The sequence below is a fragment of the Hydra viridissima genome, unplaced genomic scaffold (assembly GCF_058129835.1).
Source record: "Hydra viridissima isolate aposymbiotic clone 2 unplaced genomic scaffold, HvirCarnegie_v1 scaffold_12, whole genome shotgun sequence".
NCBI classification, from domain to species: domain Eukaryota; kingdom Metazoa; phylum Cnidaria; class Hydrozoa; order Anthoathecata; family Hydridae; genus Hydra; species Hydra viridissima.
This window is the reverse complement of record NW_028324311.1, coordinates 8,905,265-8,918,681: the sequence shown is the minus strand read 5'-3', so window position 1 is coordinate 8,918,681 and position 13,417 is coordinate 8,905,265. Positions and strand designations below refer to the sequence as shown.

Genomic DNA, 13,417 nt, shown 5'->3' with positions numbered 1-13,417 from the left:
AGCTTACAGGTATAAAATATAAAAATATTTTACATAATCATACTGTGCCTTCTGGGTGACAACTGATTGGGGATTACTTTATCCTACAACAGGATAACGATCCCAAACATAATTGCAAATTAATTTAAAATTATTTGTCAAATCTGGAAGAGGGGGGAGTGCTTAAAACCATGCTTTGGCCTCCTAAGAGCCCTGATTTGAACATAATCGAACATGCGTGGGACTACTTAGACAGAAAGAAGATGGAAAGGTTGCCAAAGAATGTAAATGAGCTTTGGAATGTTCTAAAAGAAGAATGGTATAATATCCCCATCACATTTATTGAGAATCTGTATAAAAGTATAACTAAAAGGCTCCAAGATGTTATTGTAAATAATGGTGGTCACACTAAATATTAATTAAGTCTCTGTGTATAGTTATAAAGTTAAATGTTTTTAATAAAACTTGTATTATATTATGCAATTTAATAAAAAATATGCTTATACGTATATTTTTGTTTCAATTTCATTTTGTTTGACATTTTATCTTGAATTTATTAAAATTCTCTTGTGTGCTATTTTCTTTTGCACAGTACTGTATATAAAAAAGTTCTGCCTTGAAAAAAATTTATTAATTACTTTAAATACAATCTTCATTAGAAATTTTTTATCTGTTACCTGCAGGAATTATTACTCAATGAAGTAAGGTTTAGAGTTTTTTGAGCTCAACACAGTTTTCTGGTATAAAATGATTGAGTTATTTTAGGAAATAACCTATTTTAGATATAATAACATATTTTATTACTAATTTTGATAAAATGATATCTAAGCTTATCTTAATATTTTTTAAGATTTGAAGAGCAAAAAGAAGAAAGATATAATTACTTTTTATATTTATTTTTAATAGATGTAAAAAGTAAATTTAGCTGACAGGTGCATGTTGTCATTTAGCCTACAGGTATATATTGTGTCAATAAGACAAGCACCAGAAAAAATCTGTGCGGACATTATAAAGGATATTTATTTAACCATTTTATTTCAATATTGAATGTTATATATATTTTGAAAGTACATATATTAGTATTAATAAATTTCACTCAAGAAAGTTTGAGAAGTTTTTTACCTGAGAATGCACACACTTTGGGTTTTACACTTGACATCAGGTTTTACAGTCTTCAGTTGGACTTTCTTGGTAGCTCTAATCCATTTATTTTTGACGTCTTTAATGTTTTTGGCTTCTTTTTCATTGAACCTTAGTTTTCTTTTGACAAGAGCCCAATATCTTTTGATAGGACGTAGTTCGGGACAACTTTGTGGATTGCAGTGTTTTTCAACGAAATCTACTTTATATTCTCTAAGCCAGTTTAAAGTTGTCCCAGAGTAATGACATGATGCTAAATTGGGCCAAAATAACAGGTTACCTGTATGTGTTCTTAAAAACGGCAAAAGACTTTCTTGAGGCATTCTTTTATGTATATTTTGGTGTTAATTGTTCCCGTCGTCACAAAAAAGAGCTCCTTTCACCACATTCCTAAATTGCTTGCCAAACTAAGAATTTTTTTAGTGTTTTTTTGCATTCCAATTCATTCAGTTTCTTGCAATTAGTTGCTGAATAATATTGGTGTCCTGGAAAAGATCAGAAATATGCAGCACAATTAGTTTCATCATCAATAATCAAACAAGGTTTTTTTAGCACATAATTTTTTATAGAGCAGCTTTGAACATTGAATGCAACATTTTCTTGCTTTTCTTCTTGATGAGGAACTTTTTTCTTTTTATAAGATTTAGAGCCACAATTTCTCTCTACTATTTGTATAGTGGAAGCACTTGCCTTAAATTTATTCGCTAAAGTTTGAACAGATATCTCAGGTTTTCTGTCTAAAGCATCTTTAACTATTTTACGAAGATCTTGTCCAACAAAACAATTTTTTTCTTCCACTTCCTGATTTTCTTTTGATTGTACCAGTATCCTTAAATCGTTTCACAATGCTCTGCACTGTTCTCAAAGCAATCTGCAGCTCTTTAGAAATTGTTTTGTTTTATACACCAGGATTTTCAATGAGAAAATGGAAAATTTTTTCTCACTTCTTATCTTAATTTGATGACATTTCAGTTAAAACTAATTGTTTTAACAACAGAGTTGTTTAAATTTTGAATAACATTAATACAATGGCATTTTAAGACATAGCTATTTAAAATGATGCACGGTTTCCCTAAACACCACATCAGAATACATGTCTTATATTTTGAGCAAGCATCAGCCAGCTGCTTTAAAACTACTTGCATAATATATCTAATCATAATTGAAATATATATCTAATCATAATTGAAAAAAAAATAGAACTGTGGCAAAAATCAATGTTGCAAGATTTATATATAAAGTTGAACAAAATTGATAAATATATTCCCAGATTAGTGACACAGCAATTTTTTATATGGCACCTAAAATCTTTATACATTTTATCATTAATTTGTCTATTTAAGTCAATTTTTATTTAAATAAGGGTACAGGGAAATCTGTTGATTTTTTGTTTTCAACAAATTTTCAAAAGAAACAGGGAACTCATTAAATCTGATGATTATTGGATTTTTGATATTTTAATTGCATTTGGCACTTTAAACAAACATGTACTCATTTAATTTCACACAAATTTATAAAATATTAAGCAATTGGCATTAATTTTTGCTATTGATGTCATTATGTTTTAATTTCTAAGGGAATAAATTCATTTAGGCTATGAAAAATATAGTTAATCAAAATTTCTCTCTTAGTATATCTGAAAAACTCTTTCTTAGGAGATTTTTTGGAGGTTACTGAAAAGAAAAAAAAAATGATAAAGGGCTCTTTAAATCTTAGTAGAATGGTTTTTAGTTAAAATAATTTCCTATAAATTTGTTAGTTTCTACAAGATAGAACTGTTTTTTTTCAGGAAGTAATGTTATTTTATATTTAAAAAATTATTTTGTAAATTCTACTTAAAAATCTTTTAACATTTAAAAATGTTAATGTTGCCCAAAGAAAAGTAATGACTTGCTTAATTTGCATGCTCTGATTGTGCTCAGTCCTTATTTTGTATATCCTGACTGGTATAATCATTATAACTTATTAGATATTTTTTTCTTTTAAGATTTGTTTTTGGGTACAAAATATGTGACAATTTATCTTGTTTAGTGTGACAATTTATTCTTCTTGTTATGACAACATGCCCCAGTTCCAGGGTAATGTTTACTTTTTGTTTTAGCTATTTAGCTAACAGTTTTCTCAGTAACTAATTTTTTTAAATTTGCTTTTAACATGTGCACTAGAAAACAAAACCTCTAGAAAACTCTGCCATAGCTCTAGAAAACAAAACCCTGTTTTTTCATGTAATTTTTTTTTTTTTTTAATGTCTTTCTTTCTTTTGGAAAGATGATGGAAAGTTAGTTTTATGACTAATATTTTTTCTACATAATTATTGGTTTTCTATTGGTTAACTATTGAATTCAAAACTAGTTAGAATGTTTAATATTATTAATTTTTATACTTCTATTTAAATGCCACTTAACATAATAAATGAATAACTGTCTGTAATTTTTATAAATGAGAGAGCTTTTTGTGAAACAATTCAACTAATTTTGATATTAGGTATTTGTAAAATTTAAAAAAAATAAATCTTGATGATGATTAAACAAAGCTAAGTGATGATACAACTACTGAAAGGAAGTATCATTTGCAGTGTTTATTAAATACAATGACCAGTCATGTTAAGTCACAGAATAAAGAATCATGTTCCCATTATTAAAATAATTATTTCATATATTATGTGTTCTAATTTATTATACATTTAAAAGTGTTGTATGTAATTGTAATTGAAACCAAGCCTTATCTTGTGTGTCTACAAAGCCCTACTTGTGAGTTAATTTTTTTTAAATTTCATTTTAAGGTTTTAACCTTGTTGTATGTGGCTTAGATTCTGTTGTGGGAAGAAGATGGATAAATGGGATGCTGGTAAAATGTGATACAGTTTTTATCTACTACAATTTTTAATGAATATTTAAGATCACTGCTATTAGCAATATTTGATTTTTTTCTATTATTGCTAATATTAAAAAAGGCTTTTTACTGCTTTATTTTTAATGAAGTTTTATATTTTAAAAAAACTTAATTCTATTAATCATAGATTATGGTTTATTTTGCCATATAAGAGTCTTAACTAATTTACTCCCTGACTCATAAGGAAACGCTTTTTCTTTACTAGCACTCCAACAACTTTTATTTTGGTAAAATAAAACCAATTGGTGTTAAGATTGATCCTCAATATTTTCTATTTTGACAAAAATTTAAAGATTCATAACTACTGCTTAAATTAGGTGTTTACAGCAGATTTTGGTTTTTATTGTTGTTTCTTTGATATTGTTTTTTCACTAATAATAAAATAAAAATGTTTTAAGATTTTTTATGTTAAAATTACCTTGAGTAGTATAAAATTAAACCTTTTTTTGAAGGATTTTTTAAAATTATTTCAGAATAAACTGCATCATATTTTTCACTTTTCTTAGTTATTTCTACTGTCTCATGTGTAAGATTAACCACTGTCCTAAACATAGAAAGTTATTATAAATCTATACATAGAAATTTTTAATAAACCTGAAATATACCATGTTGTAATATTGATTACAATATAAAATATATTTCCAATTAAAATAGTTTTTCAAGAAAAATTGTCAAAGTGTGTTCCTTTTTCTAAGATTTTTCTCTTGTTGAAGGAAAGAAAGTTAGAAAAAGGCACACATTCAAAGTTTACAGCTATGTTTAAAAAGTTGCATTTATATTTTTATTTTTGTTTTTAATTTTGAATGTTTTGGATTCACTTTTGCTAATGTTGATCAAGCAAGAAACCAACCACCTCTAATTGTCTATAAAGTTTTTGTTATAAGTATTATGAGCTGTATATGGTTCTAAAGAGTGTATGACTAATTACTAAACTCTCCATGATAACAGAATGATATTCCTTCCAGAGAACTTGATATGGAAAAATTTAAAAGTTCAAAAACTTGGTTATTCCTTAGTCACTATTATTGAAATCAAATGTTGGTTAGAAAAATAGTTTTTTTCAAAAGAAAAAATATTGTTTTTTAATAGCATTTTTCTAACCCGTTTGTTATAAAAAAAATTTTTGCAAAATATTAATTTTACCTTAATTGGTTACTATGGACTTTTTGTTTACTATTGCAAGTAAAAGAAAAGTCCATAGTAATCAATTAAGGTAAAATTAATGTTGGGGCAAGGCTTTTGTTTTGCTGATTTGATTATTTGACTGATTTCCAACAGTTATACAATGAAATTTCAATTTAGTCTCAATTTAAATTTGATGATGTTCACGTCACATTTTTCTTTGAAAAACCAGTTTATGGAGTTGCTGTAGTAAAATCTTCAAATTTTTAATAACATTTCTATGAGCAAAAAAAAAAAAAAAACAAAGATGTACTAAAAATTTAAAAAACAGCTAAACAAGTAGCTGTTTTTTAAATTTTTAGTACATCTTTGTTTTTTAATACCTTCTATAAAAATCATTTGCAAGAAAAAGAAGAAAAAAAACACAAGCATCTGACTAACCTGAAAATATCAAAATATTTTCTCTCAATTATATGACAATTTTTAAGTTCTCTACCAGGTCAAAAGGATCAAAAGTACTTATTCTACTAGGATCAACTATACTGTTTTTAAGAAAGTGTTTTTAAATCTATTATTATTAATCTATAGGTTTTTTGGAAACCAATAAAATGTTGATAATTCCAATAATCATAAGTTACTGATCAACATATATATGAGAATTTTTTTCAAAAAAAAAACCCATTCTTTTCTTTTCCAAAATGGTATGAAACCAATATGTAAAAAATCATCAAAACTTTATATTTTATCATATATACCTTTAATACTAATAAACAGAGGCAGGTAACAAAATTAGATTCAATTCTTTTAGAAAACATATATATTCTTCAATTCTTTTAGAAAACATATATATGTACCTAAATTCAGTAATTTTTTTGTTTCTAAGAAATAGCTAAGACTTTTTTTGAGATATTTCTGTTATGAATTTTCTGATTTTTCTTGTAATAGTTAAGTTTAGTTAATTACTTGGAAAATGGCGAAGTTGATCCTTCATCAATCATTCCAATGGTAGATGGTGGTACAGAAGGTAGGTTTCAACTCTTCTACTGTCTATTTTTGAAAATACATATTTTTTAACCCGACAATTTTAGGTAACTAATAAAAATGAATATACAAAAGTACCTATAGTCTTGATATAAAGTTTATGTCAAGGCTATTGATACTTTTATGTATTCATTTTTGTTATTTACTTGACACTGTGGTGGTTTTAGAAGAAAATGATACCATCAAACAAAAATCATATATCAGTACACAGATAAAATAGTTTTGAACAAAGATTTTTTTTGAGTTCTTTTGTAAACCAAATTAATTGAAGCTCTACAGTGTAATTAACATTTTATACTCAATGACTTTATTTCTAATGTAGAATATTGTGTTTGTAGATAATTGTAAATAAAAAAAGTACTGAAAAGGTTTACATGTTCAAAAATGTAGTGAAGTGCTGTCAATTATGCATAAAGACAAACACTGCTTTATAAAAGTAATTCTGCTATGTTATTGTATTATCTAAATGCAGAGTAGTTTATGGAATATTCAATAGTCAATAAACAAAAAAAGCAAGATAAAAGCTTATAAATTTTTAAAAAAATTTTCCTTTAAAAAATGCTTTCAGCCCAACTATGATCAATAAAATAGTAAATAACTTTTTAAATATAAAGATGAAAAAGAATTTTCAACGGGCGATGAAGAAATATTTTCTGGTCAAAATTACTATTTTATTTTTATTTACAAAACTACTAATTTATTTTGCCTATAGTTGTTATGTTGTTGCCTTGCATTACACATCAGAAAACAGATTTGCATCCTTATTCTAGGATTTAAAGGGAATGCACGTGTAATATTGCCAGGAAGAACTGCATGCATTGAATGTAATCTTGACTTATTTCCTCAACAGGTATTTAGTTTTTGTTACTACACCATAACTATATCTTAAGTTATGCATTAAAAGTTAAATCACACACTTTAATTGTAGCTACTAAGCTTAATAATAAGCTTTCAAAATTAGATACAGTTGACAATCCCCCTAATCCTTTTAACATCTCTTTCATTCTAATGGGATATCATAGAAAGACTGGATACTTTAAATGCTATTATGAAAGAGTAATAGATGAACATTCAACTAGAAAATAAAAGACAGCAGAAGATGATCCTATGGAGTTTTTGATGGCATATTTGCTTTAAAAAAAGTGGAAATCTTGTCTCCAATGATAAAGTATAACTAAGTTGCCAATATTAATAATATAATGTCATATACAATATATTGCCTAAAATATCAAAAATAAGCCAGGATCATGAAGGAATCTTTCTGATGTCACACTCAGGCTAGTTAGCACCATTTAAAGCCAGATTAACAGGAACGATATCTGTCATAACAGGATCCACCTCAATGAATGTATCTGAAGCATCAGTGAGAAGGATTGTCAAAAATTGGTGCAAGGTGATTGACCAGGACAAAAAATTTTCTTCTTGCTGACTACCTAAAGGCTCTCATACTGGAACAATCCAATATGTTAAGCCATGTTAAAAAAATGCAGATATCTGTTCTCAAAAAGATTCCACTGTTGATTAGCCAGCATCAGCCAAACTGACACTTTCATCAACAAGAAGAATGCCAAAGAAGTCCTTGATGTCATCAAATCAGTCTACAAGTCTAAGCATACTGCACAAGTCATAGTTTTTTGATTTATTGTCTCTTTAAGAGAAAAGCTGCCACCTGTAGTTTTTAGGACAGGCTTAAGGATGGGTACTAAAGAGTAGCTGGACCAAGCTTTGAATGATCGTGTCCTTCCTTAGGTTGTTGCCACCTTTCCTGACCCACAAGAAGTTCTATTTGTTCAAGATGGTACTCCCTGTCACATGACAAAGACTGTGCAAACTTGGCTGTCTTAATTTAATGAATTTAAACTTCCTTGATTTCTAGGTGTATATGTTCATTGAGGCCAGGGCCTGTGATTGTCGTTAATCTAATATTGGCACCCTTAGGACAACCAGAGGCATAAATCAAGGCTGTGTATTCAAATTTTCAGTTTGTGATTAAATCTGTGATAGCAGCTGATGATGGTTGTATTAAATATTGTAAGACATTTTTATTTTTAGCTTTATTCATGAAAAAATTTCATTTAGTAGAATTAAAATATTTTCATTTTTTAAGATCAGTAGGTTCCAACCAGAGCCTTGCATTATCCAAGCAAAGACGTTAACACATACAATTTGTAAATTCTACCAATACTATGTAACTAACACAAGTCCAGTACCAGTATATCTTTTAGCAAACATAAGTCCAATGTCAGAATATCTGTGAAAGAAATTTTGCATCTCTCATCACTTTTTTGAGAGCCATATTGCCTGTTTTAAGAAAAATTATTAATGCATATCAAACTTGTTAGATGTTATTTTTTAAGCAGCATGAAAACTCTATTTCAAATCATTTGAGATATAATACCAATAATTGCTAACATAAATCATTTGTAAATGAAGTAATTTGTTGGAGTATTTTGTTTATTTCCTGGAATTAGCTCTTTTTATTTTCTTTTTCTAATCTATTTCAAATTTACCATGTTTTTTGTTAAATTAAATCTTTAGTTTTTGATATATATTCCTATAAAATATATTTTATTATAATTTTATCTAAATTCTGTTTAGGTAAATTACCCAATGTGCACTATTGCTGAAACACCTCGTCTTCCTGAACATTGTATTGAGTATGTAAGAACTCTTTTGTGGGTTAATGAGAAACCATTTGGAGGTGTACATTTTTTTCATATTTTTTTTGTATTATGTGAACCACATTAGGTAATATGTTAGTTTCTCAGTTCTAAATATTTAATCAATAAAAAAAGAACAAATTACAAGATCAGCACAGTTTGCAGTATTAATGCTGGGTGCTATGTGTTTTTGATATCAAGTTTAAAAATATTGTTCATATATACTACCTGAAGAAAGATTTGAAATGTGGACAAAGTTAAAAAAAAAAAAAATTGTGTAAAAATGTTTGTTTAATAAGTCATTGCTTTGAGATTAGAAAGTGTACTTTAGTCAATTTTATTCTTTTTTTAAAGAAATATGTGTTGATGGTGATGACACTTCCCACATACAATGGATATATGAAAAAGCATCTGCTCGTGCAAGACAATATGGAATACAAGGTTTAACTTTCAGGCTTACACAAGGAGTTATTAAACACATAATACCTGCTGTTGCTTCTACAAATGCTGTAATTGCAGGTGAAGCTATTTCTAGACATCTAGACAAGTTTTACATAAAAATTGTGTATCACATTTGATTTAAATAGTTCTATTGCTTTTTTTTTCCCTTAAGATTATTTTCTACATTATTTTTTAATATTTACCAGCAATCTGTACCTCAGAAGTGTGGAAACTAATTACTTTGTAAGTTGTTGATTTTATTTTAATTTTTGGAAATCATAATTACAGTTGCTCTGAACAGAATATTTCTTTATTTGTAGTGTTTTAATGGCTAATATAAACATTTTTAAAAAAATTTGGTTCTTTTACATACATACTATGCTCTGTTTTCAGCAGTTGTTTTGATTTCATAAAATTTACTTTTTTCATTAAAATTGATCTGTATTTAAATCACCTCTCTCATTAAACCTAAGAGGTCATTATAAATTACTAGTGTTGCTGTTTAAAATTATTTGTAATTTCTCTTTAGTTGCTACAATCATATCAATAATTACATTAATTTTAATGATGGTCAAGGTGTCTACACATACACATTTGAGGCTGAAAGAAAGGTTTAATTGATATCTGTATTAATTTACTGTTAAATAAGATATATTGACTTATCAAATAAAAGTTCTTTTTTTTTCTTAGGATGATTGCACTGCTTGCAGTCAAAAGCCTTTGCCAATGAAAGTTGATGTCAATATCACACTTCAGACTCTGGTTCTTATGCTTAAAAAACACTCTAGATTGTATTTTTTTTTTACTTACTTTTTTTCTAATTCTTAAAATTTAGTTTAAAGTTTTTTTTATGTTGTACTGAGAGTATCTAAAAGGGTTTTACATCTCTAACATCTCTGTATTAACTGTTTTAGGAATATCAGTTGATATTCCTAAATAGACTGAAATTTTAATATTTTTAGGCAACTGCTTTCCCCGTCTATTACAACATGGGTTGAGGGGAAAAATAGAACTCTTTATATCCCGGTAAAATATTGTTTTAGCCTATGTTTTTTTTTTATATATACTATTTTGATTATTATTTTTAAGGTGTTTTTCATTATATTAGTTTTTCTTCATGTCTGCTGTTTTATTCAAAGTCTCTTAGAAGTTTAAAGGGTTTTAAGCTACTGCATTTAAAAGTTTAGGGGGTTTAAAATTTCTTTAACTTCTAATAAATTTGCTTATTAGAAGTTTAATTAGTTTTAAACTACTGCAAAGGAGACTGCTATAATGCATTAAAATAAAAATGTTGTTTTTTCTTTCTTAATACTAATTTTTTAAGTTTTGGGTAAAAAAAGCTGTAAGATGTTTGTTAAAAGGATTGGACTAATGAATATGTTCGAGGTTATTTTTGTTTTTGTGGCTTGTTTGAATGCTCTTTAATTGAAATTTAATTAAATGTATTTGTCTTTAAAGAATATTGAATCATTGGAACAAGCAACTCGACAAAATCTTTCCAAGTCATTGACAGGTAAGATTTTTTAATATTGAGTTAGAATTTTTTTCAAAAGTATGCAGCTAAGTAGCTTAAAAGTGTACAGCTTAGTAGCTTAAATGTTAAGTGATTCTCTTTGACAGTAATTTTAAAGATTTAACAAAGAAATCAAGAACTATAGGTATTTCTAATAAGTTTTTAAGTCTATTGTACAATTATGATATAATAGTTTAAGAAATATCTTCTCAGGTTTTCTTTTAACTATTTCTTATGTAAGATTAGTATCTAAATCAATTTAGTATCTGATATCAGTCTCTATTTAACAATCTTCATTAATACTATTTGACAAAAAAAAAACTTTGTTTAGTAACATTGAGTTAAATCAATTCTGTTAAATTGGGGCTGCTAAGCACAAACATAAACTTAATTCTTGTAACATGTAGCATTTTCAAGTAATGATAAGTTTAGGTTCAACAAATGAATAAAGACATGAAAGTTTCAAATCAACTCTAAACATGTTTAATTACCTGTATTTTGAATTTTGTTAAGTGTAGTTATAATAAACACTTTTACATATAATGCAAACAAAACTAGTTCAAATTTAAGTATTGTATAGAAAAATGAGCCACATGTTATGAAAGAAAATAATGAAAAATAAACTTTTCCTTTTGTGAATTGTAAAATCCTCTTGAGCTATGAACCAACAGTAATTTTTTAAACTTTTGGCAATTCATCTTTCTTTCATAACTAAGGGGTAGTAGATTAATTAATATTTTGAATTAGTTAGATATGAATTTTCACAAAATTGACTTATTTTCAATTAATTTTTCAAATTGGATTTTTACAATATACAGAAAGTATATTGTACTCATAAAGGTTTTTTTTTCTTTTTTTTTTCGTCGTATATGATTTAAAAAAATATAAGTTATTAATAGTATCATCATTAAAACTAGTTTGTAACTTAGAAATAAACAAACCAGCGGCACAAAAACTTTCTCTGCTTCTATAGAAGATGGGGGAAGACTTAACATGCCATTACAAATCTTTTCTAAAGAGCATGGCCATTTTCAATGCTTTTAAGTACTATCATTTCACATTTAATTTAAGTCAAAATTTCTTGAAGGGATGAATTACAAGTCAGTCCTTTAGCTCTTCCTACTAATGAAGTTGTAGGTGATATAATTTCTGCTAGTTCTTCAGCTTTAGTTTTTTTTTCTCATCGGTTCCATATTAGAAGTGTATTCAAATTCAGATGTTACTTTAACTTCTAGTTCACTTTTCCTTTGGTTATCCTTGTGCAGAAATAAATGTACAAATATTTCTCTTGATGTGTTAGCAATTTCAGTTTTATTTGGGTACTGTAAAAAATTATCTGATGATTCTGAATCTGATTTATAGTCACTTAGATTATCTAAATAGCAAAGTAAATCAACATTATTACAATTCCTTCTTTCATTAATTCTCTCAGAGATCACAGTAAATAAATTTTGACCTATATTAGTATTTTGCTCTCTAAGATTTTGTAATAAAAACAAAATAATTTTATTAGATTTTATCAGGTCAATCTCTTTTCCCCAATACTATAACACTTGGCTCTACAATATCAAGAGCCTGAACAATATCAGATACATGTTTTATTTCTTCATTTAAAATCATATCTGTTCTGTATATATCCACAAGAGCTTTTCCAATAACATTTTTTAATTTCAAGAATTGTTTTAGCATACTGATTAGAGAATTCCATCTTGATATCCATAATAAGCTTAAGCTCTTTTCCTAAATCAGTTATAGAAATTTTTTGAAGAATGTCATTTTCAAGTGGTGATTTTCTAAATATCTTGGCTATTTTACAAACTTTTGATATTAGAATACCATAGTCGTCATTGAACTGGATTCCCTTATCGATTGTTTCTTATTGCTTTCTTCATTCCAGTATTTTTAATTTTCATTATCCTCATCATTGATAAGTTCTTCTTGAGTTGTTTTTGTTGCTAACTTTTTTTCTTATAAAAAATATTGCACACTGCAAGATGAATGCCATGGCAATTGCAAAGTTGGTGGATAACCCCCACTCCTTGTCCCATTCTCTTCATAACTGAAGTACCATCAGTGATATCCAAAAATTTATTCAACTTGTCAGTAATGATAATAACTTCTCTTTCTGGAAGGCATTGAACCATTTATTCTATTCATTCCAAAACCAGAGACATTTGTCTGAAAAATGTACATTAAGACACAAGTATCTTCTATTTTCACCTAAAGTCCACTCATAAAGAGAAATTTAAAATTTTTCTTTATTTTATTATTTTTTTTTGCAGAAACTCTTGAGCAATTTTTAACTTAATTGAGTTTCCATAGTTCATAACAATTGCCTTTATAGCATGTCTATCATCAGGGATTTTTAGTACTTGAGCTTTCCAGCCATATTTGTTATCTTTACTATAAAGTTACAAAAAAGACAAGATCTACATCTGTTAAATGAACTAATACCTCTTCAGCTTTGCTACTTGTTTGATTAAAGCAAAATTTTGCTGTATAGTTTTTGACTTTCTTGAAACAATTTTGGTTGCCAAAATTTTATGTTTGTGTTCTAAATGATACAACAAACTTGAATGATGAATGGAATTTAAATTTGACTGAACAATGTTTGCATTTCAATATTGAT

General features: G+C 27.2%; 1 protein-coding gene across 13 annotated transcripts in view; it reads left to right on the top strand.

Annotated features, from left to right (window-relative positions):
- LOC145193942 (NEDD8-activating enzyme E1 catalytic subunit-like) overlaps positions 1 to 13,417 on the top strand; it is a 32,324-nt gene that overhangs the window by 12,116 nt on the left and 6,791 nt on the right. For 5 of the 13 annotated variants that reach the window (XM_090069036.1, XM_090069039.1, XM_090069037.1 and 2 more), the window contains 10 exons: positions 3,902 to 3,966; positions 6,079 to 6,157; positions 6,945 to 7,024; positions 8,773 to 8,875; positions 9,189 to 9,353; positions 9,482 to 9,518; positions 9,805 to 9,886; positions 9,966 to 10,066; positions 10,238 to 10,301; positions 10,734 to 10,788. In XM_090069036.1, the coding sequence (XP_089925162.1) occupies positions 3,902 to 3,966; positions 6,079 to 6,157; positions 6,945 to 7,024; positions 8,773 to 8,875; positions 9,189 to 9,353; positions 9,482 to 9,518; positions 9,805 to 9,886; positions 9,966 to 10,066; positions 10,238 to 10,301; positions 10,734 to 10,788 (831 nt within the window). Of the gene's footprint in view, positions 1 to 3,150; positions 3,198 to 3,901; positions 3,967 to 6,078; positions 6,158 to 6,944; positions 7,025 to 8,050; positions 8,206 to 8,772; positions 9,044 to 9,188; positions 9,354 to 9,481; positions 9,519 to 9,804; positions 9,887 to 9,965; positions 10,067 to 10,237; positions 10,302 to 10,733; positions 10,789 to 13,417 lie in introns of those variants that run through there. The other 8 variants (XR_016445711.1, XR_016445712.1, XR_016445713.1 and 5 more) reach the window with 5 other exon arrangements.